The 21,101-nt window shown below is 44.9% G+C and overlaps 1 protein-coding gene across 1 annotated transcript in view; it reads left to right on the forward strand.

Moving 5' to 3' along the window:
* Positions 1–21,101, forward strand: part of LOC126419723 (protein qui-1) — a 918,484-nt gene that overhangs the window by 491,589 nt on the left and 405,794 nt on the right. The window contains exon 4 of the mRNA XM_050086903.1: positions 4,917–5,079. Coding sequence (XP_049942860.1) covers positions 4,917–5,079 — 163 coding nt within the window. The remainder of the gene's footprint in view (positions 1–4,916; positions 5,080–21,101) is intronic.

The raw sequence follows: 21,101 nt of genomic DNA on the forward strand, positions 1-21,101 counted from the left end.
ATTCGTGGAATATAACTGACAGAATTAATGTAAGTGTCTTTCGACACACTGAACACGCTAATTCAAGATTTTCGTGTACGCGTATTTTAGCGTTTTAGTTTACGTATTTAGAATGGCAGAAATTGAAATGTGCGGGCAGCATTTATTGGCCGGAAGACCCCTTCCAGGGTATTCGGCCGTAAGGTGGACACCACTTTGGCGTTTTGCGCGTTGATGAAAAGATAACACACACACAGAGAGAGAGAGAGAGAGAGAGAGAGAGAGAGAGAGAGAGTCTCGAGATAAAAAAAAACCGTCCCGGCCGGGAATCCAGCCCGGAACGTCGTGATTGAGAGTTGATGGAAGAATGTTAGAAATTGCAAACAAGCCGTGTTTCACCGGTGGATTAAATTTATCTTGCCACAAATTTTATATCTCTGAATACTTGTCTTTTAGCAAACTACTTCCTATTCCCTTCTACTTTGTTGGATTCTTTTTTTTATTTTACGCTTTCACAGAAAGTACTTCAGTAACTTTCTTACTTTGGGTAAGATTCTATACGCCTATTCGGAATTGACATACGTGTTAAGACATGCTGAAGCACATTTTCTATGACCTTCCAGTTGCTCGAGGTGAATGTGGGGGCTGGTTCCTTCATCTCTGAACATCCTCTCTTTGTTTTTACACCGTATCCCCTATTCATCCTCATTTTTTTCGAGTTACGTCCTTCTATTAGATAGAAGACTGCAACAAAAACTTGGTTATTTGGCACACAGATAAAGCTACTGCAGACGTCATTTAGTATGTGTGGCTTATTCTGCTTAAACATGTGCTGCACGGAGTATTGGCGCATGTTTCATGGTGTCAGCTGAGGCTTGCGGACGAATCTCGCTCGCGTGTGCTGTGTGTGGCTGACGTATGTTACCGTCTCGTTGCACTCCCCGGCACTGCACCGCGACCTGAGTTTATGTGTTGCCCGTGTTTAACAGGTCATCGTGCTTGCATTTGTTCCACAGCAGGGCTTGTCACACTTTTATGATAACCTGTTTCTGTCCTTAATTCTTTCATTTTTTTAAAATTCGTTTTGCATATATTTGAGAAAGAAAAAGTCCAAAACTGTCTTCCTTTACGACAGATAATACACTCACAGTACGAAAATTTTTTTAAGATGTACGACTTTGAAAATCGGTGAAGTGGGATACATATGTTCCACAGACCTAACTAGAAGCATATTTTCAAGATAATAATTTTAGGATGATTTTGTGAGGATGGCAGATATGAAAAAAGTATAACAGGTCAGTAGGAAAACACATTTATTCTCCTGACTATGTGAACAATGAAATATCGCACACATGTTTTGGACATAACATTTGAAGATCGCTTTGACATACCACACCAATGTATTCTACATTGTAAGAAGTTTTCTGGAGCATATACGTCCAACTACATACAAATTATATACGAACTAACAGAATGACTGAGGTGAGAAGTAACCTTTCAAAACAATGTCTATCAAATATAAGAAGACACAAATAGTTACTTCAGACATTCTTTGAATAGAGAACATGGTGCGTCGATTTGATTTTCATGATACAGACACGCTATAAATATTGCCGCCCGATTTGATCGCACACAGCCTTCTATACATCCACTTTGTGGTCCACAGTATTTTTCTCCAAGTTCCAAAAGCATTTCGCTACGTGCTAGCACTAGAGAGAGATGAGATATAGAAGTCCCAACACTTAAAATTTCGTATTACTTCAGTAGGACATAACGTATCCTATGAACAAGAGAGTTGTATTATTTAAGGCTTAACTTCCTGCGGTGAACTAGTTAGATGTAGTACTCATTAAAGAAAGTAAGGAAGTACTTCTTTCTTGTAAAGTGCTAAATTTGGCAGATACAGTTTATGGATAGGTAAGAATGTTACACGTAGTTTTAACCAATGTCCAATACAGCGTGCAGCGGTTGGACAAAAATATTGAGACATCAAAAATACAATACATAATCATGTCTAGTACGGTGTAGGAAAAGCTATGGCATTCCAGACAGCTTCCATCAAAGGGGCACATACGATAGTTTGTGGGGCATTGGGGGGGGGAGGGGGGGCAGGGGGGACGGGGGGGCAGGGGGGAGGGTCTTCAGGATCTCCAGGTATGGAGTATTTTCAAAATTTTGAAGATGAATGACGACTCGTAAGTAGCCTTAAAAAGCTCCAGTTCCAGCCCTGTTAAAAACCTGCGTAATACCAGCTTTTAAATCATTTTCTTGAAAGAAAAACGCTTGAGTACCTAGATTTTTTCCTTTCCTGAGAGGTAGGAGGGTGGGGGAGGGGGTGGCGCTACGGCCCCTCTTGCTCCCGGGTATGGACGACCTTGGCTTCGTGTTCTCGGAATGGATAAATACAGGTCCTGTATGGTCTTCAAGGAAGTCTTATACTATTCTCCCTAAGAAATGGTGGCTAGATCAACTGACGGAGGTGGATAGGAATCAAATACTCTTCTTTCCAAAGTGGAGCACAAATGTTCAATAATACCGAGATCTGGTAATTGTGGTGGCTAGGGCGGACGTGATAGTGTATCGTCATGCTCGTAAAACCAGTCGTGGACGATGTGAGCTGTGTCAACAGCGGCCCTGCCGTCTTGGAACGCACCATTGACTATAGTATAAATTTTATCAGTGAAAATCGCAGCGAACCCCCATCATTTTCTCCTCTGGGGTCATAAATTCGGCCATAAATTGGAAACAGGATGAAAGAAGAGTCATCCGACCAAATGACTTTCTTCCTTTGGTCCGTAGTCTAGATTTTATGGCTTCAGCAGCACATTTTCCTGTTACGGGTATTTTCAACACTCATACGTCGTTTTGGAATTCCAGCTCGCGCTGCAGTTCGCTTCGTATTGTTTTGGTACTGACAGGTTTGAGGTTCAGCTAGTGTGATATTAAAATCTGCAGTGACTTTTGCAGCTACCCCTAGTTTTTCGTCACAAACCTCTCGAATGACCGTCCGTTACACATTTTCGTCCGCATTGTGGCTTACCGGGTGTTGTTTACCGGCTTTCGCTGTATGCCGTATAAGTTTTCGATGTACTGCGTTTTGAAAGAGCAAACATTTCGGCTACCTTAGTTAGAGAAGCAGCCACCAAGCGAACACCAAGAATGTGCCCACGTTAGAAGTGACATAATGCACTCACAACTATAGAGAACCGCTCTTTTGGCCACGACTGATACTGAGGACATTGCAAAGGTGTCTTTTGTGGTCAAACACAACAGCGCAGTCTGCGGGCTTGGCTGGCATTTGCATTTACACTCCTGGAAATTGAAATAAGAACACCGTGAATTCATTGTCCCAGGAAGGGGAAATTTTATTGACACATTCATGGGGTCAGATACATCACATGATCACACTGACAGAACCACAAGCACATAGACACAGGCAACAGAGCATGCACAATGTCGGCACTAGTACAGTGTATATCCACCTTTCGCAGCAATGCAGGCTGCTATTCTCCCATGGAGACGATCGTAGAGATGCTGGATGTAGTCCTGTGGAACGGCTTGCCATGCCATTTCCACCTGGCGCCTCAGTTGGACCAGCGTTCGTGCTGGACGTGCAGACCGCGTGAGACGACGCTTCATCCAGTCCCAAACATGCTCAATGGGGGACAGATCTGGAGATCTTGCTGGCCAGGGTAGTTGACTTACACCTTCTAGAGCACGTTGGGTGGCACGGGATACATGCGGACGTGCATTGTCCTGTTGGAACAGCAAGTTCCCTTGCCGGTCTAGGAATGGTAGAACGATGGGTTCGATGACGGTTTGGATGTACCGTGCACTATTCAGTGTCCCCTCGACGATCACCAGTGGTGTACGGCCAGTGTAGGAGATCGCTCCCCACACCATGATGCCGGGTGTTGGCCCTGTGTGCCTCGGTTGTATGCAGTCCTGATTGTGGCGCTCACCTGCACGGCGCCAAACACGCATACGACCATCATTGGCACCAAGGAAGAAGCGACTCTCATCGCTGAAGACGACACGTCTCCATTCGTCCCTCCATTCACGCCTGTCGCGACACCACTGGAGGCGGGCTGCACGATGTTGGGGCGTGAGCGGAAGACGGCCTAACGGTGTGCGGGACCGTAGCCCAGCTTCATGGAGACGGTTGCGAATGGTCCTCGCCGATACCCCAGGAGCAACAGTGTCCCTAATTTGCTGGGAAGTGGCGGTGCGGTCCCCTACGGCACTGCGTAGGATCCTACGGTCTTGGCGTGCATCCGTGCGTCGCTGCGGTCCGGTCCCAGGTCGACGTGCACGTGCACCTTCCGCCGACCACTGGCGACAACATCGATGTACTGTGGAGACCTCACGCCCCACGTGTTGAGCAATTCGGCGGTACGTCCACCCGGCCTCCCGCATGCCCACTATACGCCCTCGCTCAAAGTCCGTCAACTGCACATACGGTTCACGTCCACGCTGTCGCGGCATGCTACCAGTGTTAAAGACTGCGATGGAGCTCCGTATGCCACGGCAAACTGGCTGACACTGACGGCGGCGATGCACAAATGCTGCGCAGCTAGCGCCATTCGACGGCCAACACCGCGGTTCCTGGTGTGTCCGCTGTGTCGTGCGTGTGATCATTGCTTGTACAGCCCTCTCGCAGTGTCCGGAGCAAGTATGGTGGGTCTGACACACCGGTGTCAATGTGTTCTTTTTTCCATTTCCAGGAGTGTATGTTCAAGCATACATTTCTCAAGGCGATTGCATATCATTTTCCAAAGCCTGTTTACATTTTAAGGAACTTAATTTAAATTAAGGCAACGAATGCCATAGAACATTAGAGAAGAATATCTTTGCTTTCAGTGTTTAGGTTAGAAGACAATACCGTGACAGTAAATACGATTTGCAGGTAAGACCAACTGGTGCTTTCCTGTCCGCAGCGTGCCCTGGAGCTCCAGCAGCCCCGGCCTGGACCCGGACAGCGAGGAGCACGAGGCGTACCTGACCAAGTTCCGCGAGCTGGTCACCGCCAAGCTGAAGGCGCTCATCGCCAGAAGCCTGGAGGAGGAGCCGGAGGTGAAGGCCCGCAACAAGGCGGTGCAGGTGAGGCAGCCGGCACCAGTGTCAGGGGCGCCGACTCTGTCAACCATTCTATACTGCTTTACTTGATACCTGTACACAAGGGTCTGCTGGAGCAGCACATTTCTAGACACAGTACGACAGTCAGTATTTGGGACAGATGCTAAGACGAGGCATGCAAAGTGATGAGCCCAGACTTTCAAGCTTCTCTCACTCACGAGACAGTGCCATAGGACTGTTCAAGTTTGAGGTTGGAGATGGCAGAAGCAGTGCTGCATCCACTGAGTGATGTGCGAGCCCACAAATCTTCTATGATTGTGGCACTGCGGTTCAAAATGTTCAAATGTGTGTCAAATCTTATGGGACTTAATTGCTAAGGTCATCAGTCCCTAAGCTTACACACTACTTAACCTAAATTATCCTAAGGACAAACACACACGCCCATGCCCGAGGGAGGACTCGAACCTCCGCCGGGACCAGTCGCACAGTCCATGACTGCAGCGCCCTAGACCGCTCTGCTAATGTGGCACTGCGTGATCAACACCACCACATCATATTTCCAGTGCACAAAGTTCAAGCATAAATTAATATATGACCAGTACTGACCATAATTAAGCAGAAAATTTTCATAGAGAATTTCCTTTAATAGCACACATCGCAGTTGTGTAACATTCAACTCTTATTAGTTTCGACGGGATATTCAGTCATATTCACATCATCTATCGATTCGAGTTCAGTATCTGACCCAAGAGTTGATAGAAATACGTCATCAACATAGCAATAGCTCATGAATAAGACTGACGGCAATGAAATAATGCTATGCACCATTACGACGAAACATCATGTACTCTTCCTTACAAAAGCACCTTAGAACTTAATATTCTTTATACAGTCTCATGACACAAGTTCAAATGGCTCTGAGCACTATGGGACTTAACATCTGAGGTCATCAGTCCCCTAGAACTTAGAAATACTTAAATCTAACTAACCTAACGACATCACACACATCCATGCCCGAAGCAGGATTTGAACCTGCGACCGTAGCGGCCGCGCGGTTCCAGGCTGTAACGCCTATAACCGCTCGGCCACACCGGCCGGCATGACACAAGTCACATGCAGCAAAAATGTACTATATGGCTAATTCAAAGCAATAATGGCGTAGTAGTGGTGCATATACAATTATGTCATTGTGATGAGTCTTACGTGCAGGGTGTTAAAGATACAGGCAAACTTAAAGAGGTTGTAGAAAGTGTCGTGAGGAAAAAAGGTCATTCAATGACGCTACAGTACGTCGAAGTTACAGGGGCCAGCGCCTGCCATCAGGCAAACTCTTCAACAGCTAACGTGATTTTGTATGCTATCGGACCATAGGCGGAAGTCTTCCAAAAATGTTGTTGGAACTTTCTAAATTCTCCAGTTTCTCTCGGTATACAGGAGATCTGATCACGAAAGTGTCGAAAAGATGTGGAATGATTTCAAAGAGCTATAATCGACGGCAGTATATATTCATATACCATATAAATTAATAAGTGATGTTACTGATCCCCCATAGTACACAAAACGGGTCAGATCGCTGTTGCAGAAACAGCGAAAAAACCATGCCAAATTTAAAAGAACGATAAATCTCAAAGATTGTCACAGTTTTTCAGAAGTTCGAAATATAGCGCCTATTTCAGTGCTAGTGCTTTTCGTAATTTCCACAACGAAACTCTGTCTAGGAATCTGGCAGAAAACCCAAAGACATTCTGTTCACACATAAACCACACCAGTTGCAAGACGCAATCAATACATCCACTGCGAGATAATTACGGTGAAGTCACTGATGACAGTGCCACTATAGCAAATTTATTAATCACGGTTTTCCGAAACTCCTTCACCAAAGAAGACGAAGTAAATATTCCTGAATTCCAATCAAGAACAACTGCCAAGATGTGAAACGTAGACGTAGATATTCTCGGTGTAGAAAAGCAGCTTATATCACTTAATAAAGGCAAGCCCTCCGGTCCAGACTGTATACCAGTCAAGTTACTTTCGGAGTATCCTGATACTATACCTCCATATTTAGCAATTATATACAACCGCTCGCTCACAGATATTTCCGTACCTAAAGACTGGAAAACTGCTCAAGTCACACAAATACCCAAAAAGGGAAGTAGGAGTAATCCGCTGAATTACAGGACCATATCACTAACGTCGATTTGCAGTAGGGTTTTGGAACATTTACCGTGTTCCAACGTTATGAATTATATCGAACAAAACGCTTTATTGACACATAGGCAGCACGGATTCAGAAAATATCATTCTTGTGAAACACAATCAGCTCTTTATACTCATCAAGTAAGGAGTGCTATCGACAGGGGATGTCAAATTGATTCCATATTTTTAGATTTCCAGAAGGCTTTCGAAACCGTTCCTCACAAGCTGCGTGCCAATGGAATATCGCCTCAGTTGCGGTACTGAAATCGTACTTACCTGTCAGAAAGGTCACAGTTCGTACCAGTAGACAGAAAGTCATCGAGTAAAACAGAAATAATATCCAGCGTTCCCCAAGGAAGTGTTATAGGCCCTTGTTTCTGATCTATATTAACGACATAGGAGTCGATGTGAGTAGCCCTCTTAGATTGTTTGCAGATGTAATTTACCGTCTTGTAAAGTCATCAGATGACCAAAACGAATTGCAAAATTATTAAGATAATATATCTGTATGGTGCGAAAAGTGGCAATTGACCCTGCGCAAAGAAAAGTGTGAAGTTATTCACGTGCTACTAAAAGAAATCCGCTAAATTTCGATTACGCGATAAGTCACACTAATCTGAGTGCTGTAAATTCAACTAAATACTTAGGGATTACAAGCACAAATAACCTAAATTGGAATGATCGCATAGATAATATTGTGGGTAGAGCAAACCAAGACTGCGATTCACTGGCAGGACACTTAGAAGGTGCAACAGATCTACTAAAGAGACTGCTTACACCACGCTTGTCCGCTCTGTTCTGGAGTATTGCTGTGCAGTGTGGGATCCGCATCAGGTGGGACTCACGAGTCACATCGAAAAGTACAAAGAAGGGCAGCTCGTTTTGTATTATCAGAAATAGGGAAGATAGTGCCACAGAGATGTATGTGAATTGGAGTTGCAAACATTAAAACAAAGGCCTTTTTCGTTGCGACGGGATCTTCTCATGAATTTTCAATCATCAGTTTTCTCCTTCGATTGCAAAAACATTCTTTTGGCATCCACCTGCATAGATCGAAATGATCATCACAATAAAATAAAAGAAATCAGGGCTCACACAGAAAAATTTAAGTACTCGTTTTCCCGCGCGCCGTACGAGAGTGGAACGGTAGAGAGACAGCTTGAAGGTGGTTCATTGAAACCTGTGCCAAGCGCCTTATTGTGAATAGCAGAGTCATCACGTAGATGTAGATGCAGCAGAAATAAACTGCGGATAGAAACCTGTGTCAGAAACCGTCATCGTCTGAGGCAACAGGGCATTGCATTCAAAGGAGGCAATGCCTTTCTATGCAGCAGATAGCTCCATCATCTCCTTACAAGACGTTTCGCCTACGCTCCGTCAGCGCACAAAATCACGTTTGCTGCCGAAGGAGGGGCCTAGCGATAGGCGCTGGCGTCCGTAACGTCGACGCTCTGTAGCGTAGTTTAGTGACTTTTCCGGACATGGGTTCCTACTCTCGATTTGTTCCTCGTGATACCGTATATTACCCCTCGACGATTGTCGGTATCGTTTTTTAATACCCGGTGTATGATTTATTGGAATGTTGATGACAATGTGTCTATCTAATCTTGCAATAAGACATTGCATTCGAATTGATAACTGGTTGGAAAATAGATGAATATCACCTAAAACCAGTAATCACTGAATGTCGCAACATTCTAATCTGAACTATTAAAATATTTTATCTATGGGATTTTTAGTTTCATTAAAGCTATTGGCTCGCTTGTCTCCTCCCTGGCTATGTCGCGAAATATCAGTTCCTAAGAAAGTCAGCAGAACTGGTTAGAAAATTAAATAAATTAACTATGCAAAATTTAGCAATAAAATTAAGTGTAAAATGTTCCATGGAGGTTTACAGAAAGGCTATATCACCAGGATAGAGATTAAGCCACGATCACGTTCTTCATTTCAGTAAGTAGACATGAAAATTTGCTTTGGGGTTGAAAAAAATAATCTGTGCAAATCTGAAATAAAAGGTGTCATCCCTCGTTGGAAAGATCTGATCTTGTGTCGATGCTTATTAACGATCCTTGTATCGTGCTTATCGTAGTCAGATATAGTGTTACAAGCAGCTGATGACATTCTTGACATGAAATGATACAGTGAAGCTTACCAACAAAGTAAAAGACGCGCAGTGACTTAAGAAGCCGAGACATATTTTCACTTTAATGTTTCTTTGTGAATGACTAGAAAACCGTATAGTAGAAGCAATCAGATATGGAAATCAGTACAGTGCAGCACGTATAAAACGCCTTGTACAAAGTTTCCAGGAATATCCTTAGATATCATTTCAGACGGGTCCTGCAAACAGATAATGAGATACATGTTTTATTATTCAAAAATATTTTGTCAACGCATGTAGGCAGATGCGCTCATTTTCTAGAATCTTTTGTAAAGACAGAAGTTGACATTTTAAAAACCTTATACACATAGTTCACACGACCCTTCTTGGAGGATTTCCCGATGGAATTCAGGGGCTGTAAATGTGTGTTGAGGAGCAAACTAAGAATAATGTAAGCGTGTTACTCATTTTAATAGTAAAGTTTGTTAATACTAAGGCGTAGGACTGACTGAGTAGCAGGCTTATATCCGTTGATCGTGTTATTATTGGTTTTAAATTATGTCTTACCAGTGGAAGAAAATTTTGAGATCATAACAGTTTTAACAACGAATTTTACTATTTTTAGAATTTATTTTCAAAAAGGCAGTTGAACATTATTCGTTAGAACTCACACGTTTAATCTGTACAATACAGTTCTATCATTCTAAATATTCACTTAGGTGTCATGTCACATTACCAGACCTGGAATTTGATTTGCTAATGCATACATTCGAGGAAGAAAAACTTCATAGTCAGTATTTTTAGTATGTTCAACAATCATTGTGTATCCATTACAAGCTTGCACCTGTTGATAAGAAAATTCAATTAATTCCACAGAAAATCGACTTGTTCTTAATAATTTACGGTAGCACAAATTTTGATAACCTTGAAGTCGTCTTAATACAGCTTTCACCGAAGACTAAATCATTATCAAAATACTCTCCACACCTGTCACACAGGGAAAGGCTGCAGGAAACGACAAGGAGTAAGAAGGACCATGAACCCTGGTAGTCAAGGGAAGGCAGGATTCGGTTACGATTGTGGACGGGACCGTAATCAGTTAGTATTGGCTGCTTTTCACAGTTACACACAATTTATTTCAAACCAGTAATTCCAGACTCAACAATAAATAAAAAATACCACACGTTATTAACGAAGGAATAAACAAGTGTAAATAATAGTGTTTTCAGTGAGTTGCAATTTAGCAAATCGCCATTAAATACAGATACAACAGATAATGTTTTAAAAACAAGCCACTGTGATCTGGACAGAAGGCCTTACACGCCAGGAACGGCAATAAATTAAGAATTGTTTAAGAACCCGCTGCAATTTACAACTTGCAGGTATTAAAATATTAAGGTAAGTCGCCACAAACGCAGCAGAATGCATCAGACGCCAGGAATGGCAGTAAGCATGGTTTTAAGGCTTAATGCTAAAATACAAATACCAAATTTGAATTTTAAAGTAAATGACCACAATCACGGCTGAAGGACTTACACACCAGGAACGGCAATAACATAAAAAATTTTGAAACCTGCTGTAAAACAGCAAATACAATAACAAAACTTAATTAAGAAAACAAGCAACTGATGAAGACGGTGCTCCAGGAATCGACCTCTGAGGAGGTCCTGCAGCATACACTTTCGAGAGCGATGAGATAGGCAGCCAAGAGTTGCATTCACTTCACAAGATATGTAACTCAGACCAGTGGCTGTGAATGACTAATCATAATCTTGCTGAAGCTACCTGACGTCAGATAAACCAAATGCAACCATGGAACATTACGCCAAAGCCGGAAGCGGCGGTCTACACTACGTCCAGAATACGGGCAGCAGCGGCAAGGCGAGGAAATGTACACTGCGTTACATACACTAACCCACAAGGCAGGTAACTGGGGCGTTAGCAGCCACCGGGAAAGAAAAACTACCGCTGGTTGAACTTAACAAATTGTAACAAGTTGAACGCAGTAAACAGTAATAAGAAGTCGAGGAAAGTTAATCATATCCGCCTTCCCCAAGCACTCCACTCGCTGCTCTTCGCCTCGGAAACACTACGAGCAGCAACATGAACGCAAGTCACTGGAGAATTGCGGGATATCACAATGGTGGAGGTTTCTCTACTTGGACTGAAATGCGCTCATCTTAAAGCTTGCTGGATCCGGTTTACGACGAGGTGGTGCACCCTCGTGACCACAGCCCTTCCATCCGGCAGTCCATGCGTGCCGCCAGCGCGGTCCCGGCGTGTTCTGGCACTGTGCGGACCTGGCTCCTCCGGAATCCCCAACCGAACTGGCACACTCATACGACCCGGAAAAACGACGACGTCGCTCCTCCTAAGATAGAACAACAGTTACTATATGTCGATAACCACCGCTGCTGCCACTAGCGGACAGGCAACGTTTGCGAATGCGAGTGGCGCCAGTCAACGCGAGAAGAATACAAACAACCGCAACCACGCCAACTTAACGATACCGCCTGGCCTCCAACAGAGAGCAGAAACCTACAAACAGCACCAATGCGAGCCGCAGCACGGCTCAGATGAATGTGTTGCAACAGGAGTACCAGACCTTGAAAGTGGATATACAAGACCTTTGGCAGTGACCCCAGTATCAACGGCAGGTAGATGGCCCGCCAGCATGGGGTAAACCAGGCGACCGAATGGAACTTTCTCTACGACAACTGCCACATTCCGCGTCGCTCACAACGTGTACAGGCCTTATTACCTCCGCGGTAATGGTCTTGTCGCTGATTCGTCACAAAGGCCACCATCGCGCAGGAATTTCTGTCATGCATCCTAGATACCGGCAAAGCTGCCTTTATCAGGGGCGGTATCGTCAACTTTCACAGCACCCACCATTTGTGGTACGAAGAATGCCCGAGGTAGGGCGGCAACGAACCAGCAGCACCAGTTCAGCCTCATTGTGTAAGTGGGTATTTTTGGCGACGGCTTCTTATATATGGATCGAAACCACTGGTACACATAGAACAGTTCTGCTTACTGATGTGATTCATATGTGCTCTCATCACTGACACCTACAATGTCAAAGATCTTTCATCGACACCTTCAAATGGGTGTATACTCCCTTGGAGCGCATTTATGCATATAGTATGTCCATGTCACCATTTTTGTTCCTTGACCTCTCAGGCATGGTTTCCTGCATTTTGTGTACATTCAGCAAAATCACCCTCTCTGATTATATGGACCGTACTCCTGATGTGTATCCCTAACCCAGATTGTCGTTCTATGACGACTATGCACAAACTCCAATAACTTAAGGCAACTCGAAGATAACCGCCGAAGAACGGAAACGTGCACAGTGCGGCTAAATGTAATCATACGTGGTGCAGGTACATCTACATCTGTACACTGCAAACCACCGTGAGGTGCTTGGAAGAGGGTACGCCCCACTGTACCAGTTCTTAGGGTTTCTTGCCGTTCCATTCATGCATGTAGTGCGGGAAGAATGAATGAATGTCTTTGGGTGTGCATTATTCGAATCTTATCCTCACAATCCCTATGTGAGTGACACGGAGGGGGCTGTAATATATCCCTAGAGTAATCATTTAAACACGGTTCCTGAAACTATGTTAATAGAATAGTTTACGTCTTCTTCGAGAATCTTCCAGTTCAGTTCCCTCCGTATTTTTGCGACACTCTCCCACGGATCAAACAAACATGTGACCATTCGTACTGCTCTTCTCTGTATACATTGAATATCCCCTGTTACTCCTATTCATTACCGGCCCCGCGTACTTAAGCAATGTTCTGCGATGGGTCACACGACTGACCTGTAAGCAATCTCCTTTGTGGACTGATTGCACTTCCCCAGTACTCTACCTATATATCGAAGTCTACCACCAGCTTTACGCACGAGTGAGCCTATCTGATCATTTCATTTCATGTCACTGCAAAGTGTTACACCTAGGTATTTGTATGAGTTAGCCGGTTCCAGCAGTGACTCACTGATATTATAGTCATGGTATACTACATTTTTTCATTTTGTGAAGAGCACAATTTTACATTTCTGAACATTGAGAGCAATTTGACAATCTTTGCACCACTTTGAAATCTTATCAAGATCCGGCGGAATATTTATGCAGCTTCTTTCAGATAGTACTACATTATAGATAACTGCATCACCTGCAGAAAGCGTGATGTTACTATTGTCTGCAAGACCATTAGGAATATGAACAGCAAGAACCCTAGCACACTTCTCTGGGGAACACCCGAAGTTACGTCTATATCTGACGACGACTCTCCATCCAAGATAACATGCTTCACCGTCCCTACCAAAAAGTCCTCATTCCAGTCACAAATTTCACTTGATACGCCGTATGATCGTACTTTTGACAATAAGCATAGTTGTAGTACTGAGTCAAATGCTTTTCGTAAGTCAAGAGATACTGCATCTACCTGATGCTTAAAATAGGGGCCCATATCTGCAAACCCTATAGAGCGTCGAAAGTGGAGAAGCCAACGCCAGTCTCAAGTACAGGCCTTTGGCGACAGACATTAATTTTTACGCTGTCAGGTGACACGCAACGTTGTAGTTTACTTTGACACTTTCGATACGAATACTGTCAGGTCCATAGCGAGGAGGTCCACTTTCCAAAATTACCACAAAGGCCCATGTTTTCTGACATGTGGCATAACTTCGCTGTTTTATAGTTCCACTGAATGACACATCCCTGACATCCTATCACTAATTTGCTCCTTGAGACAGCCCCTAAAATTCCGCAAAGGATGTCAGTATCGGTCCGCTATTGCTTGTATGTGAAATACTTGAACAACAATGTTTACTTAAGGAAACAGCTTCGTTGACAAGTACTCGAAGCTCCTCTGTGTGGCAGTGTGCGCAAAATAACTCGACCCATAGCTGTGCAGAAATCGTGGTATGGGGAGGGGGGCCGGCCGCGGTGGCCGTGTGGTTCTAGGCGCTTCAGTCCGGAACCGCGAGACTGCTACGGTCGCAGGTTTAGTCCTTAGGTTAGTTAGGTTTAAGTAGTTTTAAGTCCTAGGGGACTGATGACCTAAGATGTTAAGTCCCATAGTGCTCAGAGCCATTTGAACCATGGGGAGGGGGAAATAGTGGTGATGGGAGCTGTGTTGTGAACGGCTGCTCATGGTAGGGGATGGTTCACCAAAACAGCTGAAGTCTATACACGAATGTATACCTCACCTGACTCGTAAGCCACATAAGCGAATCTGCAGACAATTGTATTGGCAGTTTATGCTATTACAACCAATAATTCGACAAGTATAGACGGTTGAACTCAACAGTCTCAAAACAGAGTACCGAAAAGTAAAATAAAAAAATAAAGCAATAAAAAATCTGGATTAATTGACAACATCACTACAATACTGATAACATACAGCATGTGAGGGGTATAAGTGCAGATATTGTGATCTTTGGAACCTTAATATGTACCCAGTTCAGTGTGGTAGTTTTTTCTCTGCATCTAACAGTCTTGCCACAAACATGTCACATAGTTTACTACCTGCACAATCCATTTAATGGACTACGCCTGTCACTATGGACTAAACGTTTTTCGTCCACACGTCCACACTTGAACAGCTGACCTGCTGCCTAGATGAAAATAAACATTAACGGCTTACTATTGTCACATGTATTTGGAGGTACTGCCCAACCTAAAAACATATTACTCCTAAAAACTACAATAATTAGAATTAAAATGGAATAAATAGTGATGTAATGGTGTTCACTATATCGTTTTCAGCCACCAATAAAAAAACACTCCAACACAAAAAAAAATAATTATGAAATAATTATCCATAGGTAGATGTGATGTACATGAATAAACAAAGAAATTATTACAATTTCAGAACAAGTGGACGATTTATTCCAGGGAAACAGTATTACAAATTGAGCAAGTCAGTAACGCAACGATCCACATGAAAGCACTTTTTCGGCTTGGCGTTGATTGACGGAGTTATTGGATGTCCTCCTGAGAGATATAGTGACAAATATATTTGCAACTGAAGACTGAATTATATTCCAAAGTAAATACTACAGTTGCTGAAACATAACAGCTATGAATAAAATAATAAATTCTAATTGCCGCATTAGATCGTCAAAATAACAAGGTGGTTCGAGGGCCCTATCCATAATGCTCCAAATGTTCTCAGTGGAGAGGGATCCTGAAGTCTTGCTGGCCAAGGCAGAGTTTGGCAAGCACGAAAACAAGCAGTAGAAACTCTTGCTGTGTTCGGAAGGTCATTATCTAGCTGAAATGGAAGCCCACGATGGCTTGCCTTGAAGTTCAACAGAACGGAGCGTAGAATATTGTCGACGTATCGCTGTGCTGTAAGGGTGCCGCCAACGAGAACCAAACGGGTCGTGCTACGAAAAAACAAAAATGGCAGCCTGGACTATCACTCATGGTTTTCAGGCAGGTCAGCGAGCGACCATCAGGTTGGTATTCCACCGCTGTCCAGGGCGTCTCCAGACATGTCATCGCTGATCATCGGGTCTCATTTCGAAGCAGGACTCTTCATATACTCCATTCAATGAGATTTCAGACTGAAGAAGTGTCTGGACAAGTCCCAGACGGCAGTGGGAGACCATCCTGACTATCGCCCGCTGTGTGGCCAGACATCCAGCAGTGACGGTCTGCGGAGCCAATTCTTTACATATCAGGACCCCTTTTGGTGTCAGTCGCGGCACCCTTACAGTCGTAGATATTCTGCGCCCCGGTTTGCTTTCCTTCATGACCAGCCATCCTGGACTTACTATTCACCAAGGTAGTGCCCACCCAGACACGGTGAGAATTTCTGCAGTTTGCCTTCAAGCTTGCCAACCCCTGCCTTGACCAGCAAGATCGCCGTAAATCACCTCACCTGAGAACGTTTGCAATATTATGGGCAAGGCTCTTCAGTCATCTTCGGATTTTGATGATCTGACAAGCTAATTGGACAGGATTTGGCACGATATTCCTCTGGAGGTCATCCAACAACTCTGCCAATCAATGCCAAGCGAAATAACTGCTTGGATAAGGCCTAGGAGTGGACAATGCATTACTGTCTTGCTCAGTTTGTGAAGCTGTTTCTCTTGAATAAATCATCCAATTTTTCTGAAATTATAATCATTTGTTTGTACACATACATCAGATCTACTGATTCCTGTCCCATCCCATCCTGATAATTCCTTCGTGATGCATTGTTTTTTTTATTTTTTTTTTTTAGTACGTATCTGCAGTTAGACCCCTAACATTTCCTCCCCCCCCCCCCCCCTCGCTGTGCATCTCGTCTTCCTCCCTCTCTGTGACCTGCAGCCTCGTTTATTGTTGTTGCTAATTCAGTTCCTGTAGTAGTATTCTAGTCATAAGCCGATAGGATAAGACACAAATACAACTTTTCTTTTGCTAACAATGTTCCACTATTATACGCTGCCGGCAAAAAATTATTTGAAAAGATGACGTCGATTTTCATCCGATGATGGCATATGTCACCTGAGGGATATAAGATGTACCGCTAATGGTTTCAACGTCGTCTGCTGACAGACTGCGTAGTGGCGTAGCTAACACATTGTCATCTATGTCTACCATTTACCAATGGATGCTCGCAGCCAGAAGGCTCAGTATGGTGCAAACGTGTGAAGCAAAGGCAATCATGCCACGGAGACGCAGTCGTGGTTCCTACAGCCAGCTGAGCGAGTTTGAGAGGGGTCAGACTGTGTCCCTCCGAGTGGCAAAATGGTCATTTTGGAGAATAGCCACACAAGTTGGACATTCTGCGTCGGTTGTGCAACGATTCTGATATCAGTGGTAACGTGAACATGCTCACACATCTAGACAAGGTCCTGGACGTCCATGCACCACAGACGCGAGCCAGCCACGACTGTCGTATGGTAAGGCCAGCACAGATAAGAGGGCTCGTGAGCCGAGACACGCCAACTCCAACTGTTGCGAACCGATTATCAACTGTGGGACCACAGGCGTACACTCCCCTTGCCGTCTTCCTCTCACGCCACAGGATCGAAGTGCACGGCTCCCCTGGTGCCGTCGGGAGATGCGTGCTGTGGTCTTCAGAGTTGAAAGCAGGTTCTGCCTGAAAGCAGCTGATGACTGTTTGCCCTTAAGACGTAGACCACGTGAGTGCTGCCACGTGGAATGCATTCGTCCAAGGCACACTGGCCGCACTCCAGGTCAGAACGATCTCTGTCTCCAATCGAGCACCTGTGGAATATGATGGGACGAGAAGTGAGTCCTGCAACTCGTCAGCCAACAACTGTTACAGAAGTACGTGAACAGGTCGAGAAGGCGTGGCATAACGTATCCCAGCACAGTATACGCAGTCTGGATGCCAGAGACAGCGCCTGCATTGACGCCCGTGGAGACTAGGGACTTTCAGTATGGTCGATACCTGGTGCCTCAGACCCGCTCGTGCTGCGGAGTGCTCTTTTAGACTTTTGACAACAAAGTTTCCCCTTCATATACTGAAGCGCCAAAGAAATTGGCCCAGGCAAGCGAAGCCAAATACAGGACTATGTAAACAGGCAGGCCTATATAAACCAGAAACCAGTAACTGTCTGGCACAAAGCTTACTAAGATTTAAGTGAGTCTGAATGTGATGTTATGGTCGGCGCACGAGCTATGGGACACAGCGTCTCCCAAGTAGCGATGAAGTGGGGGTCGGGGGTTGGGTTGTTTGAGGAAGGAGACCAGACAGCGAGGTGATCGGTCTCATTGGATTAGGCAAGGAAGGGTAAGGAAGTCGGCCGTGCCCTTTCAAAGGAACCATCCCAGCATTTTCCTGGAGTGATTTAGGTAAATCACGGTAAACCTAAATCAGGATGACCGGACGCGGGATTGAGCCGTCGTCCTCCCGAAAGTGAGTCCAGTGAATGAAGTGGGGATTTTCCCCTACGGGCATTTTACGAGTGTACCATGGATATCAGGAATCCGGTAAAACATCACGACATCGCTGCCGCAGGAAAAATATCTTGCAGGAACGGGTCAACGACGACTGAAGAGAATCGTTCAGCGTCACAGAGGTGCAACCCATCCGCAAATTGCTGCAAATGTCAATGCTGGGCCATCAGCAAGAGTAAGCGTGCTAACCATTCAACGAAACATTAGCCATATGGGCTTTCGGAGCCGAAGGCTCACTCGTGTACTCTTGCTTACTCCACGGCACGAAGCTTTACGCCTCGCCTGGGCCCTTCAACACCGGAATTGATGACGGCAAACATGTTGGTGCTCGGACAAGTCTCGTTTCAAATTGTATTGAGCGAATGAACGTGTACGGGTGTGGAGACAACCTCATGAATTCATGGATCCCGCATGTCAGGAGGGGACAGTTCAAGCTGGTGGAGGCTCTGTAATGGTGTGGGGCGCGTGCAGTTGCTGTTACTCGGGATGACTCTGACACGTGACACCTACGTAAACACCCTGTCTGATTATCTGCATCCATCCATGTCCAGTGTGCATTCCGAAGGACTTGGGCAGGAGAATGCGACACACCACATGTCCGAAATTACTACAGGGTGGCTCCAGGGTCTTCTGAGTGTGCTGTTCAGGAGAGATCCCCACCCCGTCTTACGCTTAGGGATTTGTGGACAATCCTCTAGGATTCAGAGTGTCAGTTCCTTCCAGCACTATTTCAGAGTAAGCGAGTCCATGCCACGTCGTGTTGAGGCACTTCTGCGTCCTCGTCGTGGCCTACACGATACTAGGCAGGTGTACCAGTTTCTTTGGCTCTTCAGTGTATTGTGCATGTAGGGTAACAATTATTGAACTATATGAAAAAAAACGTAAATTAGGTACAAACTACGGAGAGCCACACTTTATTTGTAAACGTCACTACAGATACTCGGATTTAGGTTATGACATGTTCGGTATGTCTGCCATCTTTGGCGATGATATGGCGCAGGCGAATAGAGAAATTCTACATGACCCGCTGTAATGTAGAAACATCGATGCTGTCGATGACCCCCTGAATGGCTGTTTTCAGCTCAGCGATGAGTTTGGGGTATTTCTGTATAACTTACCTTTAATACAGCCCCACAAAAAGGCGTCGCATGTTTTCAGATCCGAAGAATATGGCTGCCAATTGAGGCCAATGCTGGTGGCCTCTGGGTATCCCAGAGCTAGAATGCAGTGCCGAAAGTGCTACTCCAAGACATCAAACACCCTCCTGCTTCGATGGGGTCGAGCTCCATCTTGCCTGAACAATATCTTGTCGAAATCGGGATCACTTTGGATAATGGGGATGAAATCATCTTCCAAAACCTTCAGGTACCGTTCGGCAGTCACAGTGCCATCAAGGAATATCGCACCGGTTATTCCGTGACTGGACACTGCACACCGCACAGTCACCCGTTGATGGTGAAGATACTTCTCGATCACGAAATGCGGTCTTTCAGTCCCCCAAATGCGCTGTCCCGTGTCGTTTTCAGCTGCAAATGGCCGACAACAAGAGGCGTGCGCATGCGCATACTAATTCCAATCGTTGCCCGCAGCCAACCGTGCAGTTTGAACGTCCTAACGCAAACCGTTCAGGAGTTATTTTGTTTCATACGGTTCACTGACTGTTACCCTGTATTTATTTACATGTTACATTGTTAAAGAAATAGCTATGCCCCGGCCGGAGTGACCGTGCGGTTCTAGGCGCTACAGTCTGGAACCGAGCGACCGCTACGGTCGCAGGTTCGAATCCTGCCTCGGGCATGGATGTGCGTGATGTCCTTAGGTTAGTTAGGTTTAATAAGTTCTAAGTTATAGGCGACTGACGATCTCAGAAGTTGAGTCGCATAGTGCTCAGAGCCAAACAGCTATGCAAAAATATTTTCGTACTCCAGTTCAACATAGTGTCAAAATTTCAAGTCAATCGACCATCTACTTTTCGAGTTTTGCGAGCACAATTATACGCAGGCTGAATTTTTATGTATAAAGATAAGATGGATAACTCGGAAATTAATCTTTCCCCCTTCTCGTTTGCTCTGTTTATTGATCGACTGCAGTACCTAGCAGTTCCTGCAGCCTCTCAAGAACAGCTTTTAACGAGATTTTTACTTCCTTGTTTTCCTTTTAATGGTACTACATATAATCACACGTGCCTGATTATGAAAAATTTTCGCTGTACCTGTGTTGCACAGACTGCAGTGACGTATTATGTGGTACAGCGATGGCAGCGTGAGCTCCCTAAGTGCGCAAGTCGGCAAGAGACGGTGTAGGTGGTCGCCCCTTCGGAACTCGGCTATGGACTCGACCAACGCTGCATCGACGCGACGTTATTTGCGCGAGTTATAAGTCCTTGGCGTATAAGATGGATCCTAGACTGACATCGAAAACTTATGCCGGCCGATGGCGTCTCACGGTGAGGTCGCTGTTGGCAAAGTGTAGGAAACCGCGGTACAAGTCCTGGTTTTGACAAAACTTTTCACTCGTCACTTCAAATGCAATTATGTCAAAACGTAGTTCTTCTTGAAACCTATTCAGCGTTTTCAATCACTTCGACAGATGCAATCAACTCAGATTCTTTGGACTTTCATCTGTCTTCGTGCAAAAGATACCCCCAAAGCAATAAATTGAAGGTGCTGCCTGATTTTTCTACAAGTCCTGAATGATTTCCCCCCCCCCCCCCCCCCCTTCTTCCTAGAGCATGATGTAAAGATATTGCGAATTTTCATCTGATCCGTTACGGATCGGCAATGATGGTCTACACCATTCCAAATACGGCCACGAGCGAT

The sequence above is a fragment of the Schistocerca serialis genome, chromosome 9 (genome assembly GCF_023864345.2).
Source record: "Schistocerca serialis cubense isolate TAMUIC-IGC-003099 chromosome 9, iqSchSeri2.2, whole genome shotgun sequence".
In the NCBI taxonomy this organism is placed as follows: Eukaryota; Metazoa; Arthropoda; class Insecta; order Orthoptera; family Acrididae; genus Schistocerca; species Schistocerca serialis.